At 37.1% G+C, this 13,612-nt stretch overlaps 1 protein-coding gene across 2 annotated transcripts; it reads right to left on the bottom strand.

The window, feature by feature from the left end:
* Positions 1-282: 282 nt before the first annotated feature.
* Positions 283-11,328, bottom strand: LOC135071774 (serine/threonine-protein kinase fused). Of its 2 annotated transcripts, XR_010257321.1 has the most exons (12): positions 11,074-11,328; positions 10,741-11,000; positions 10,271-10,439; positions 9,934-10,089; positions 9,541-9,728; positions 8,532-9,370; positions 8,338-8,444; positions 7,645-7,785; positions 6,387-6,481; positions 5,594-5,727; positions 790-5,095; positions 283-591 (listed from the first exon to the last, which is right to left on the bottom strand). XR_010257321.1 is itself a non-coding variant. In XM_063965581.1 (11 exons), exons 1-11 carry the CDS (start codon positions 11,182-11,184, stop codon positions 4,743-4,745), a joined length of 2,553 nt encoding a protein of 850 aa, XP_063821651.1. In that variant the 5' UTR covers positions 11,185-11,328; the 3' UTR covers positions 283-4,742. The 2 variants fall into 2 exon arrangements, 1 of the variants encoding a protein (XP_063821651.1); XM_063965581.1 differs by having other exon boundaries at positions 283-5,095.
* Positions 11,329-13,612: the final 2,284 nt, after the last annotated feature.

Here is a 13,612-nt window from a genome sequence, read left to right as displayed (position 1 = left end):
ACCTTAATTCAGGGATACGTACCATTTACTATCTATTTCAATTGAGGCAAGATACACAACCTTTGATCTTGTTTACAACACATTAATACAATAATCTATCTCAAGAGTTCGTTGACTCGCAGGTAAGATCTTAATTGTCAGTCGGATGTAAACACAGCAGTTAATTAAGTTTTTTCAAATTTTATTGCGCAAATTAACGACAAGATATCACATAAGTAGCAAAAGTAATAAATAAAAGAGATCAGTAGGAATTATTAATTTTATTTTATTTTTGGCACCAAATGTTCGATTTCACTGACTGATCGAACATTTTAGATTATCACAAAAATATAAGAGTAGGTAGGTAGGTACAGTCAGGGTCAAATAGTTCGTGACACCCAAAGTAGCAAATAAGTTCGCAACACGTTTTTATTGTTACAATTTGGAATAAGGTTGTCTTTTTGGCCACTTTAGGTATCACAAACTAATTGACACTGACTGTACTTACTTACAAACTAAGTACTAACTATATTGTCTAATATAAATGTCTGTTTTTGGTCAGGTTTTCACAAATAAACCGGTAAACTAATTTATGAGTGTGGTGTAGTTTACCTAGTAGGGGTTCCACGGGCTGGAAGACGTAGCGTGGGCAGGCCTCCTACTAGGTGGACCGACGATCTGGTAAAGGTCGCGGGAAGAGCCTGGATGCGGGCAGCGCAGGACCGTTCATTGTGGAAAACCTTGGGGGAGGCCTTTGTCCAGCAGTGGACGTCATTTGGCTGAAAAGAAGAAGAAGAAGAAGTAGTTTACCTAGTACTTACCTACATAGATAACTACTAAATAGTAGGCCTACCTACTGATAGCAGAAGAATGTTCTTCTTTAACCCTTTATAAAAATGTTTGCTACTAAGGTAACATAATAATATTACATAACATAGGTTTAACAAAACATTTGAAGGGTTAAAAGTTTGTAATGTTTATAAGGAACCCGCAAATGTTAGCGATATACTAAAAAAGAACATATAAAATTATTAATTTTATGTTTTGATTACGAACACACTTAACGTTATTATCTATCGTTTCAGAATAAAAGTTCCGTTTACAGATAAAATGACAATAAATAATAACGATTAATAGGTGCAATTAATTCGATCTGTACAATTGATGATGATGACACGTGTTTATTTAACAAAAAAACATAAGATACCTAAGTAGGTATACATAAAGCTTGTTGTTGCAGGTACATAGAATAGGTATAAGTCTGTAAGCACTAGGTAGGTCATACTTATTAATACTTAAATACTCGGAACAAATTGTAATTTTATTAAATAATTAATTTATCACACGATCATTAATTTACTGTGTAGTAGGTACTACTAATTAGGTAGTACAGGTAGGACCTACCTACGCTTAGTATTATTTATTTACTTATGCAAATAAATAATTGATTGAAATTAAAATGTTCAGATAGAAAAATAATCCTAGTACATACCTAGTAGGTACTTATTATTATTCTGTGTCCCCACAAATCTCCACAAATTTCCACACCGACGGTATTTCGTTATAAATCATATTTATTTACCTACTTACTGAAACAATAAAGTGATATAACACTGAAGAAATATTTTACAAAAAATAACAGATTTACGTAACAATAGCCTTGACTTTCGTCAATAGATAGTAAATTGTATGCACAATAAAATTTGCAATGGCGATTCAACTATGGGTTTATGGCCATCGTGAGATATGTTCAATGGACAATAAATTTCGAACTTGATCACTTACCAATAACATTTATAAATATTGTTTAAAACTTATAGGTATGGCATGCCAGAATAGAACAGTTCGACTTTTGTACTTTTGATGCTGAAAATTAAATGGGTAGGTATAATTTATCGCCTGAAAGCTAAAATCTATACAGAATGACTAAAATAAGATTATCAACATATGTCTTCTTTACCTAACTTCGAACTCCTCCTATGTTCTTCTGATAAATTTCGTTGCGGGTCCAATGACAGTTTAACTTTCCCCCGGGACAAACTTGACCTTCACTGGTTGGGTTTTTATTGGCGGTCAAGCTGTAGATCCTGGCTACACAGGAGTTGCAGTGGTGAGGAAGAGAGGTGGGAATAGTCCCGTTATGTCTTTATCTAATTACATAATTAAATCGCCCCACCCTGTATTGTGTTGATCGTGCTAACCTGAGTGTACACAGTTACAGCATAGAAATAGATGTCAACAAGCTGTAGAAGGCCGACTGTACAATAGTGCATCTATCTGTCCCTTCAATGCTTGCTTTGACTGCTAATCAGCAAGGAAGTTACGATTTACACCTAGAGACCTGCAAATGTACCTAATTAGATGTTATGTTACAACAAAGGAGTGAATCATCTATGTGTTTAATGTTCTATTAGTAAATAAAGATACTAGCTACGACAAATCAGAATTTTTCAAATCATTAATTAATATCTATTACCTACATTAATACTATAGTCTTTTCTTGTGCGTACGTAGTATTTAAGTTATCTTAGTCCTACTAATATTATAAATGTGAAAGTTTGTATGTCTGGATGTTTGTTACTCTTTCACGCAAAAACTACTGAACGGATTTTGATGAAACTTTACAGTATTATTGTTTATAACCCATAATAACATACAGGCTATAATTTATGACGATCTGTGACAAACGAAATTTCACACGGGTGAAGCCGCGGGCAAAAGCTAGTCTATAATAAAAAGAAGTTTAAAAAAAGTAAAATCTCCATATTCACAATTTTTATTATAGGTACCTATATTAAACTATAGGTAACATAATATTATTCTTATAAAATGTGACAAACTTACATAAGTGTACAAATAAATTATAAAATTCGATTAAAATTATTTATCGTTATTACAATCAATCGATTGCCGTAACATCACATCCAAATATTTTCCTTTAATTATCTTGATCGATGTTTGAAATTATGTAATTTAATCATTGGTTATTCCTCGAATAAAAACTAAGTTAATAATCCATTCGCGAGATGATGCAAGCAAATTGTATTAAAATAGATAAGTAAGATATGAAGTGCAACAAAATAACTCGCAGGCTTATTACAAAACTTAAGATTAAGATTATTGTGATTAAACATGTCATAAAATATTAACTAAATTACTTAAAATGTAATACAAATACTAACAACAGTTTTTTTTTTACTAGGAAGACAACATGCATGATTTGTGGGAGTTTTACAAAATTCACAGTTCCTAACATTATGAGATGAGCAATGATGTTTTCCTGCGAAGCATTAAAAGTCTCAGGCGCAAAGGTGTGTTGGTAAGGCAAAATAGTTATTGTTTTCAAAAGAACGATTTCTCTTATTTTTCTCTAATATAAAAATTACTTTAGGAACCTCTTTTAATACCAATCTACGCACTTAAAACCTATGCAAAGTTTGGAGTTAAAATAAAAGAATAAAAAACAACCTATTAAGTACCAGTGAAGACAAGCCACCAAACCAAAATGTTCATTACCAATGTTGGTGTCATGGTATTATATCGGGTATGGTAGATCATAGGAACCCGTGTGCCTAGACTAAAAGCAAGTCCAGATGTGATCGTGATCGTGAAGTTAGTACTAGATTAGAGGTTCATACGTTCTGTCCAGATGCAGTCACGCGTTTTGCCGCTCGCACGAGGAAAAACGTCATCTGGACCAGCTCTCATACATTCTGTCCACATAGTCCACCATGCACTCACGCATTTTCATAGGCAAAACGCTCTAAGGCTTGACCTTAAGGCGTTCGTTGGCCCGCCCGCTGTCAACATTCAAACGTGCTCCATCAGAAGCAAACACTTCATTTGCATAATCGTTCCACTCAAGGGGCAGTAAACCTATCAAGTGCCCTATTCTAATATCAATTACTTATTAAAGTTTATGAAACAATACATTGTTATAAATGTCGATATACTTTATCATTTTGTTTGAAGTGTTTTATTACAGATTCAACAGTTCCAGTCATTAAATTAAATAAAACAAACAATAGCTCAACGTTTCCGTGATGGTTGATTCGAGTGTCGCCTTAGTGTAGGCGCACACCGTTGATTTTTAGCTGGCCGATTTTAATTTGTATGAAGAATCGGCCAAATCGAATAGGCGTAGTGTGCGCACTCCCATACATGCCCATACTGATCAACTGCCCGACTAAACTATCGGCCGACGAAAAATCAACGGTGTGCGCCTACTCTTAACCTTTAAAATAACATTTTCTCAAAAAATCTATCCTCAGGACACATAAGGGTAGCGTTTAAAGTAGGTTACTCACTCATGGCATACAGGAATGTATAGATTTTTATTAACAAAACATTTTGACATGTTTCAGATTATCAGTTTTAAATATTTACAAAAAAAATGCTTGAGTAGGTTAAATAGTTTCTTTTAATTTCTTCAAATTAGTCGACATTTAAAATAATTTTCGAAGTTCATATAAATTTTATCCAAAAAGAGAATCATCACAATATGAGACAGCACCAAATAAACCATTTTTATTGATCAGTCTATGCTAAATATTCATAAATGAATAATATAAAATAAGTCTTACGATTCATAAAATTATTATAATGAAATACTTCATTATATCGCTTGCTCGTGTAAAAAAACATACATTACGTGATACTATTGACATACATTGTCTAAATAAATACAATGTAAAATCATATCAGCAAGTCATCAAAAATAAAAGTAAGTCTTACTCTCTACATTAGAAGATCCATTTTAATACTTAGCACACATAAAAGGGCATGTTACTTAGCTCTTTAGTGGCCAGCCTAGCTGCCCTGTTCAGTGTGACATTGCAATGGCTATGCAAAGCCTCCAGATTGTCACTTTCTTTCTTACTCCACTTAGATTCCATGGCTACAGAGAAAGCGGTACAGGAAAATGTACACAGAAGACTTATGAGTATGCAGACTCGCATTCGGAGGGCGTCGCTAGATTCTTCTAGAAGGGTTAAGAAGTTGAAGTTCTCGCTGTCGAATAGAACTTTCTCGACGACATCAGCATGTTCTGGTAAGTCCTGGAGTACGGTTATGAGGATGCCGATGATGTTTAGCACGATCCGGGGGATCTTGGAATCTGTAAACAAGGTTTTGTTTTCAAACTTCAACAAACATCAGATGGCGCCACTGTCTGAGCCACTAACAAGTGACAGGATATTACTCTATAGTGGCACACCCTGGTGAGCGCTATAACCATTTTACTTTTATATCCATCCAACTATATCTATGTATTTTCCATTGCGGGCCAATAACAGTTTAAATTTCCCCCGGGACAAACTTGACCTTCACAGGTTGGATTTTTATTGGCGGTCAAACTGTAGATCCTGACACAGAACTTTCAGCGGTGGGAACGAGAGGGAATATCCAAATTCCATCCGTCTATCGGGGTTAAGTTTTGTAACTCACATTGCATCAGCAGCGCGTTGAGCACGGAATGCGCGATGCGTGCGTTTAATTTTATAGTTATTTTAAGACAAAGATTATCCTTTGATCGTCGGATGACCGAGTTGTCAGTCAAAAATGTGCCATTAGGGCTAGCATTAGGGCTCATAACAACTCGCAGATTGTAACTCACACTGCATCAGCAGCGCGGTGATCACAGGATGCGCGTTGTAGGTGGCGAGCGCGAGCGCGAACTGGCGCACGCCGCGGCACGAACGCACGCACAGCCACGAACACACTTCTAGCATGCGCCCGACGCCTTGCAGCCTGCGAACAGAATAATGTAGATTTGAAACATAAAATAATTTATTAAAAGAAAAAATAGAGGTATGCTACACACATGAGAGCCGAACACGAGCTGAGCGCAACCCGACCCGCTTACTCGCGGTGACAAGTGAAGGTCCCGGGTTCGATTCCCAGTGGGGCAGATTTTTCTGTTCGGTTTGGTTGGTGGTAGGGCTTGTTCTAAGTCCGCCTGGCTAGCTACCACCATCTTACCTAAGTCTGTCGCCATAACAACAATGTTAACAGCATTATTGTGTTCCGGCAGTTAGAGGTAAGATAGCCAGTTCCTCCGTGGTTGAGGATTCCGGGTAAAGCTCGCTTCCACCTTCGGCCTGCAGATCGTCACTTACCATCAGGTGAGATACAGGCCAAAAGCTTCCTCGTTGTGGATAAAAAGAAAGTGTGGACGTACCTACAATAATCACTCTCCTCTAACATAGTAGAGCGCGATGCAAATCCTTACATATTCGTCAAAAACCGATTATAGGCGGAGCATAATCGAGCACGAGTCAAACGCTCGTAGCGCGCTCGTTCGAGTCTCGTAAGTCCCTCCCACCAAAAGTCAAAATATGAAAGATGATATTGAACGAATACGGGAGTTGACACCAGCAATCAATTCACATACATCAAATAACACTTACTTTTCTTCAGAGCCGTCGTCAGAATCTTTGTTATTCCTCATCAAAGTGTTAATTGCTGCCACAAAATTATACACCACTTTCGCTTCTAGATACACCTGTAAAAAACAATAGGATAGTTTTTAAACAATAGTATTTATACTACAACCCGATCGAGCTAACTGCGCACCTCGCTGTATGGAATACGACTCCCGCATACTTACTTACCCGCTAACCTCCCCCATTTGCCCCGTCCATTCCAGAACGTTTATGTGACGCCACGGAAGCCAGGTGTGCAATTAACTCGACCAGGTTGTACATAAATATAAGGGTGAGTAATATTTTAAGCCGGCAATACACGTTGGCCGAGCTTAGGACAACGCGAGCGTAGTCAAATTAATACAAGGCAAGTCGTATTGCCTCGACGTTTGGCAAGTTTGTCGAAAACCAATGCAAAATACGCGGTCAAACATGTGAACACTATTGGCCGAGTGCGCGTGAGCGCCTTTGATTTGTGCTGAAAAACTGACAACGTTCCGAAGTGCGGCAAGTGGTCGCGAGTGATCGCTAGTTGTAACAAGCTACGCCAAATGAGTTCTGTACACGTTGGCGGTTGACTTACCTCGGCCAACTAGGCGAGCGACACCGAGCGACGGCAAGACAATGCAAATTTACTGTCTACACCTTGGTACTGGCATTCACTCGGCGACGCTAGGCCAACGTGTATTGCAGGCTTTAAATTCCTAGACGTAATACCACAGAATAATAATAAGTACTACGTACAGAAGTTTTACTTCGCGAAGGTATTTAAAAAAATGTATGCTCAATGTCATTAACAATATGGTGTAATTTAGCTTGTCTCAAGAGTCAAGCACCATTTTGTTGACAAACGTCAGTGATCGGTACTGCGCCGAAGCTATAGGACTGACTTCGGTAAAATGGTGTGACGTGAGGTGCCAAATTGCAGAAAATGGCGGAGGAAATACATGATTTAGCATGAATTATCATGAATAATATTAACTACTTATTTACCTCTCAGTGTCTTCAGGCAACTTAAAAAAGGACATTCTGTGTTTTTATTATTATTTAGGCAGTTAAATACTACACAGTATTTAGTACGCCATTTTCTTTATTTTTTCCATCATACACGCGAATACGCGTGCGTGAGTCAATGTTCGCTCGTATGTGAGGCCTTGTCTAATAGTATCCTGTAGGTGGGCCATCGTGCGTGTTTTGTTTTCGATGTAAACTCGCGGAGATGAACAGGCCTGGTAATACTTACATCCTGAATGTTCAAAAGCGTATGCCTAGGCAGGGTGTGGACTAGCGCGGGTAGCGCCAATAGCGCGGCCACGGCGCCGCACACGCGAGCCCCCTTCGTCCCTTTAGCGGCGCTGCCTACCACGCCTATCACCATGCTCACCTAGAAAAATGTAGTCACATTTTCATTCGAATTTAAACCTTATGTAAGTAGGTAATTACAGCGCGAGCGGAATTAATTACGAAGTACATTAGGGTCATGACTGCACCATAATATGAAAAACTAGCTTTTGCCCGCGGTTTCACCCGCGTCAAATTTCGTTGTCATAAATTATTATAGCCTATACCTCATTCTGGGTTAAACAATAATGCTGTAAAGTTTCATCAAAATCCGTTCAGTAGTTTTTGCGTGAAAGAGTAACAAACATCCAGACATCATGACATCCAAACTTTCGCATTTATAATATTAGTAGGATAGTAGGAAGTAGGATAGGCTCTTGGTACGGACGACGGAATATCAAGCTGAATGCTGTGGCATCTTATATGGTGGCAACAAAGAGTGATATGCTGATAGTTTCGACATCGGACTGATGATACGAGACATCGCTAACTCTATCCACATTGGAAGTGGTATCAGTTTCGCTGAGTGGTCGTTTTTACTACGGACTAAAAACTGACCCTTACTGATTAACAAATATTTACTATGACGTCATACCATATTAAGTTGCGTGAGAGACTCCACATCGCCATCCATAACCTCAGTAATATTAGAGTTTAAGAATGCTTCCCACTCTTCCAATTCTATTGAAGATGGCTCTTTAGCTGAAAGTAAAATATTAGGTATCATTACATTAAATCCACACTATAATTACAATGAGAAAAGTAAAATGTGTTAAATAAGATATTTACCTTCACGTTTTTCTTCAGGCTTAATCATTCGATCATTATTAGCAATCTCTTTATCATCTGATGTCTCTTCAATGACATCACATTTTTCACTGTCCTCATCCTTTTCCTCTTTAGAACATTTTTCTTTATCTGTATCAATCAAACTCGGAATCTCCACATTAGGCTCGGATGTGTGTCTTTGAGTATCATGCTTGTTTTTATCCCAACTTCTGCTAAAATGGAATGATCGTTTAATACTTCTGGTCAGTCTGTTTCCCCCACTACCAAACCGCAATTTATCTCTTGAAAATTGCAACAGCTTCTGTTTATAAGACGGTGGGACACTTTTACTCAAGCCCGAACTAATATCGCTACTGCATTTCGTTGAACTTTTGGGGTTCTCCAAGCTATGGGAAGCAGTGTCAACCGAATTCACCTTTTGTTTTACATCAGCTACTGGTTTGTCGTTGGCACTTTCAGTCTTTGATTCATCAGCAATTTTCTCTACATTCTGTTTTTCTTCAACAATTTTATCCATTTTATTCAAATTTGCATCATTTTGTTTTTTGTTGGCACGCATTAATTGAGCCATGTTTTTTTCTAAGTTGCAAACTACGAGATTCGAGTTGTTCATTACATTGTATTCGTGTCTTAGCAACTTTGCGTTGGCAGCAGTGATGGGTTGCGATTGGTCTTCGTCATCAGTTTTGAGACTGTCTCGGACACTGAACGCACTGGTTGCTCTGACACTATCGTCGTCTGACATCGGCACACACTCCATTGCCTGCATTACGCGGATGTTACGAAGATCATGTTCCCTTCTTTCAGTTTTAATTGATTCTCCTTCCATCTTCATTAACCTGAAGTCAATATAATTTACAAAATATTTTTACAACTGGCAACAAATAATTATACAATTTCCATGGCAAGAATCAAAAGGCATCACCCACATATTGACCATAATCTAGACATCACATTATAGTTAATTTGATTGTATTTTCGCAATATAAAAATTTAAAAGAGATGTTACCTTGCATTAGTATTTATTTTATCCCTTTGGAGTTGTTTAGCTTCCTGCTGACTATGAGTTAGGGGTTTGGTGAATGGAGATTCACTCTGGACATCTTCTGGTAGAATAAGCACATGGCCAGCTACAAACTGGTGCTCTAAAATTTCTGGCCAACTCATTCTCTTCATAGGATCTTTATGAAGTAAGCCCTGCCAAAAAACCAGATCTTTATGAAATATTCATTCTTTAAATTAAGGAGAAAGTACATTCAATCCAAAGAATGGATTCTGAATTTTAAAGATGGGAAATGATGTAATGCTGTCAGAAAGTTATAAGTGAAATTAGCAAATTCCACTGCACTGCTAGCTATTTCTTTAATGTAAATTCGTAAGAATGTATTAAAACTTGAATTACCTGTAAAAAGGACCGAGCTTTCATGCTGATAAAACTTGGCCATTGTACCGGTTTATGTTTTATCATATGCACTAGCTGCAGTATGGACATAGTACAGAATGGGGGTTGGCCTGCCATCAGTTCGTATACTATACATCCTAGAGACCATAGGTCTGCCTGAAATAAGAAAATAATTATAATTAAAATAGTAATTAGGATGGCTACAAGTTGTTTCATGTGTAGAATCTGGCCGCATCCATTTAAATCAATATTTCATTAGGCCTATCTTACTGAAAAAATATTTATAACAAAAATATTATTATGTTGCCATGTCTTCACTGTTTCATGCTTGCTTTACCTGGTGGTCATAAGGCTTCTCTTCAATTAATTCAGGTGCCATGTATAGAGGAGTACCTTTGATGGATGTTAAAATATGTGTAGTGTTGGTCATTAGTCTTGCTAATCCAAAGTCACACAGCTTCGCCCGACCTGTACTATCTAATAGCACATTTTGAGGTTTTAGGTCCCTGAAATCAAAACAAAAACAATATGAATATTGCAAAGACAGCTAAAATTTGTATTCCAGCAAAAAATAACAGATAACTGTACCAAATGGAGGATTATCATAGGTAAATCATCAAATTCAAGGTGACAATAAGTACCAAAAGTTATTATTATTACTTATTGATACACTTATATTGTAGATTAATTGTAATGTATATTATGCTATCTGCTAGGACCGAATATGGGCATGACCTTCAATACAATGCTTCAAAATGCCTCAAACCCCTACTGCATGTGATTAGTTTACACATTATGTACACATACCTGTGCAAAACTCTATGAGAGTGCAAATAATACAATGCAGACACCAAGTCCCATGTGATTTTCTTCACTTGCTCTTCATTAAGACAACCTTCTTTAGCCAATATGCTATGTAGCTCCTTTTCAGCATACTCAGTAACCACTACCAACTCTGACTCCGTGTCAAAGCTGTATATCATACGAATTATATTGGGGTGTTTAAGCTGCCTCTGAATGTCACATTCTTGCCTCAAATTCTTCAAATCCTTAGAAGAGCGGCCTTTCTGTAAAATTGCAATACTATGTCAGACAAAAGCCATGGTAATAGTTAGACCATCATTCGTGATCTCTACGAACCTTTCTTATAACTTTTAATGCCACAACATCGTCAGTTTCTTTATGTTTTGCTTTAAAAACTCGACCGAACGATCCTTCACCAACGAAAGATATAACATCGTAGCTCTCCATTTTACAGGAAATATATTCAGTGAACCGAGATATTGGCGCTTTCAAATGCACTACTTAGATACAAATATTACATTATTAATTTAATTATCTCAAAAACACGGCGAATAGAAATAAAAACACAACAACAAACAAAGCCGTGCAACATGCAACAAGATTTGTTTTTTTTTATCGTCAAACGTCAAAGTGACATAAGCTGTCACCGTCATCTTTTTTTTTAATTAACCCCCACTTTGGGCCGGCAAAGTGATCTAGTCCATACCTTCTCTTCACTGTTTTAATTTCCTTTGTTTTGTTTTCATTTTTATTATTTTCAAAGACTAAAAACAATAATTTACTCATAAGTCTCACAACTCACACTTTAATCATATTATAATAACTCTTAAAAATAAGAGCGCCTTTCTTTATTATAAGCAACCAAACAATGCTAAACTCAGTAGGCAAAAGATTTGATTGAAAGATAGATTGACTACCTAAATATGGGTTCGGCCAAACCTCAGAAGATCATCATCTGAGGGCCAAACCAACGCATGCAGCAGCCTATATGCGCGATGGAAATGGCGATCTGTAGAAATCAGTAGGATCGCCATCGCACACGAAGGCTGCACGCGTTGGATTGGCCGAACCCATAGATCAGGGGTGGCCAACCGGTCGATCGCGACTATTAGTCCAGTCGATCGTGGCAAGGCAAAAAATGATGATTTTGTACTAAACTATGCTGTTTCATATAAGATTTCAAGAAGTATGTAAGTGTTAGATCACCCAGGGTTTCGTTAGTAAACAGTAGATCTTATGTCTAATCAAGTTGGCCACCCCTGCCAAGGCTAAACTTAAAACAACAATACTTACTTTCATTTCAAGTGCTCCTTTTATAAGGTAAAATCCAGATTATGCAAAGGAAATCAATTCCTCTGAGCAAATAAGTGAAGTAGGTACCATATTGAATTGAATAGATTCTGATCTTAAGTAGATTTTACCCAGGTGACTGGGAAAATTCAAAATACCTACTCGTATTATAAATAATTACCTAATTACCTACTAATTACCTAGGTCTTAGAGATAGACCGTTTTGCCTGATTTATACTGTGCTGCGAACTGCAAACATCTCGTAACCTACATCGCGCGCTTTTTTATTTGAACTGCTAAATTAATAACGTTACAAAGTTTTCAAAGGTTACGGTAATTTTGAGTATTTACTTAATTAACTTACTAAAGGCGTAAGGTAATTTTGGGTATTTACTTAATTTGCTTTCTTTTTAACTTATTCACTGGACACAGTTAACCAAAGGGCCTAGGTACCTTGAATAAGCTGATTTCTTTAGTTATGGAAGGAATACGTAAGTATTATTAGGAAGATACTGGATAAGTTTTACTACGAAATGCACACAGCTACTTTATAGACTAATCAACTAAGTAGGTAGGTACTAACTAGCAACTCAAATATTTAAATGCGCGAATGTAACTAGAAATTTCGTCGGTAAATTAAGATTTGAGTACGGGCAGAGCTATAACAACAATAGGCATGCATGTAAAATCTATTCTAGATCGCTCGCCGCAATGTTTTCAACACTCAGGGAAAGATTAATCTCGAAATTCGACAGCGGCATCCGAGATTGTTGATTCTTTGTTGTCTATTCGCTATTTATACTCGATTACTCGGCAACCAACTGTACGATATCTCGCTTACACACAATAAAACACAGACCAACTGGGCCGCAGTTTCGGCGGGCGCGTTATTTCACTTTGAAACATATTATTCCGCAGCCGTGCACAATACTGTAAACAAACGAGACAGAACGTGGGCGTTGTGTACGTTAGGGATTTAAGTAACTTGCTCATTTTTTAGCCAGATAGCTTTTAGTAAGCTAAATCGTCAGTAAAGTTTCACTGGCTGTTGGAAAACAAATGAAATAAATTAACCTTTCGGCAATAACGGATCTTCGTAGCGATGCCATGATCTTAATTAGAAAAATATTTGGCTAGAGAATAGAGTTAGACCTTCAAATTTCTCTTGCTATGCCCACCCACGTAGCATTTGTTTTGTCGAGGAAAGTGACATTGAATCACGTACCGTTGGTAGGTACACCTACAAGAAATACTATATTCATAATAATGATTTTGCAAATTATTTACTTTCATTTGAAACCGATTCAATCATTATGATGTACAGAATATTGCTATCTGAAAATTACAATAGTTTATTGTTGATTTATTTCTAAATGGTAGAGTTTTTGTGATCCACCACGGAATTCGTTATTGATCACCGTTAAGAGCCATTTTACATTTTCGGGCGAATTTCTAAGATTTTGGAAGCATGAATTACTACCTTAAGCAACACCCAGAGATTATTTAATAACTGCGAAAGATAGGTCAATCCTTGGTGTTGACCATTAATGAAACGGATTTACTAAAACTCTTTTGCTTAATTCAC

This window comes from Ostrinia nubilalis, chromosome 5 (genome assembly GCF_963855985.1).
Source record: "Ostrinia nubilalis chromosome 5, ilOstNubi1.1, whole genome shotgun sequence".
Lineage (NCBI taxonomy): Eukaryota > Metazoa > Arthropoda > Insecta > Lepidoptera > Crambidae > Ostrinia > Ostrinia nubilalis.
This window is presented reverse-complemented; position numbering and strand designations above follow the sequence as displayed.

Coding starts and splice junctions, on each gene's coding strand:
- LOC135071774 (XM_063965581.1), bottom strand. CDS start 11,184: ATGGAGAGCTACGATGTTATATCTTTCGTTGGTGAAGGATCGTTCGGT. Junction 8,445..8,531: donor GCCTGAAGAAAAACGTGAAG/GTAAATATCTTA, acceptor TTTTACTTTCAG/CTAAAGAGCCATCTTCAATA. Junction 7,786..8,337: donor CTCTCACGCAACTTAATATG/GTATGACGTCAT, acceptor ACATTTTTCTAG/GTGAGCATGGTGATAGGCGT.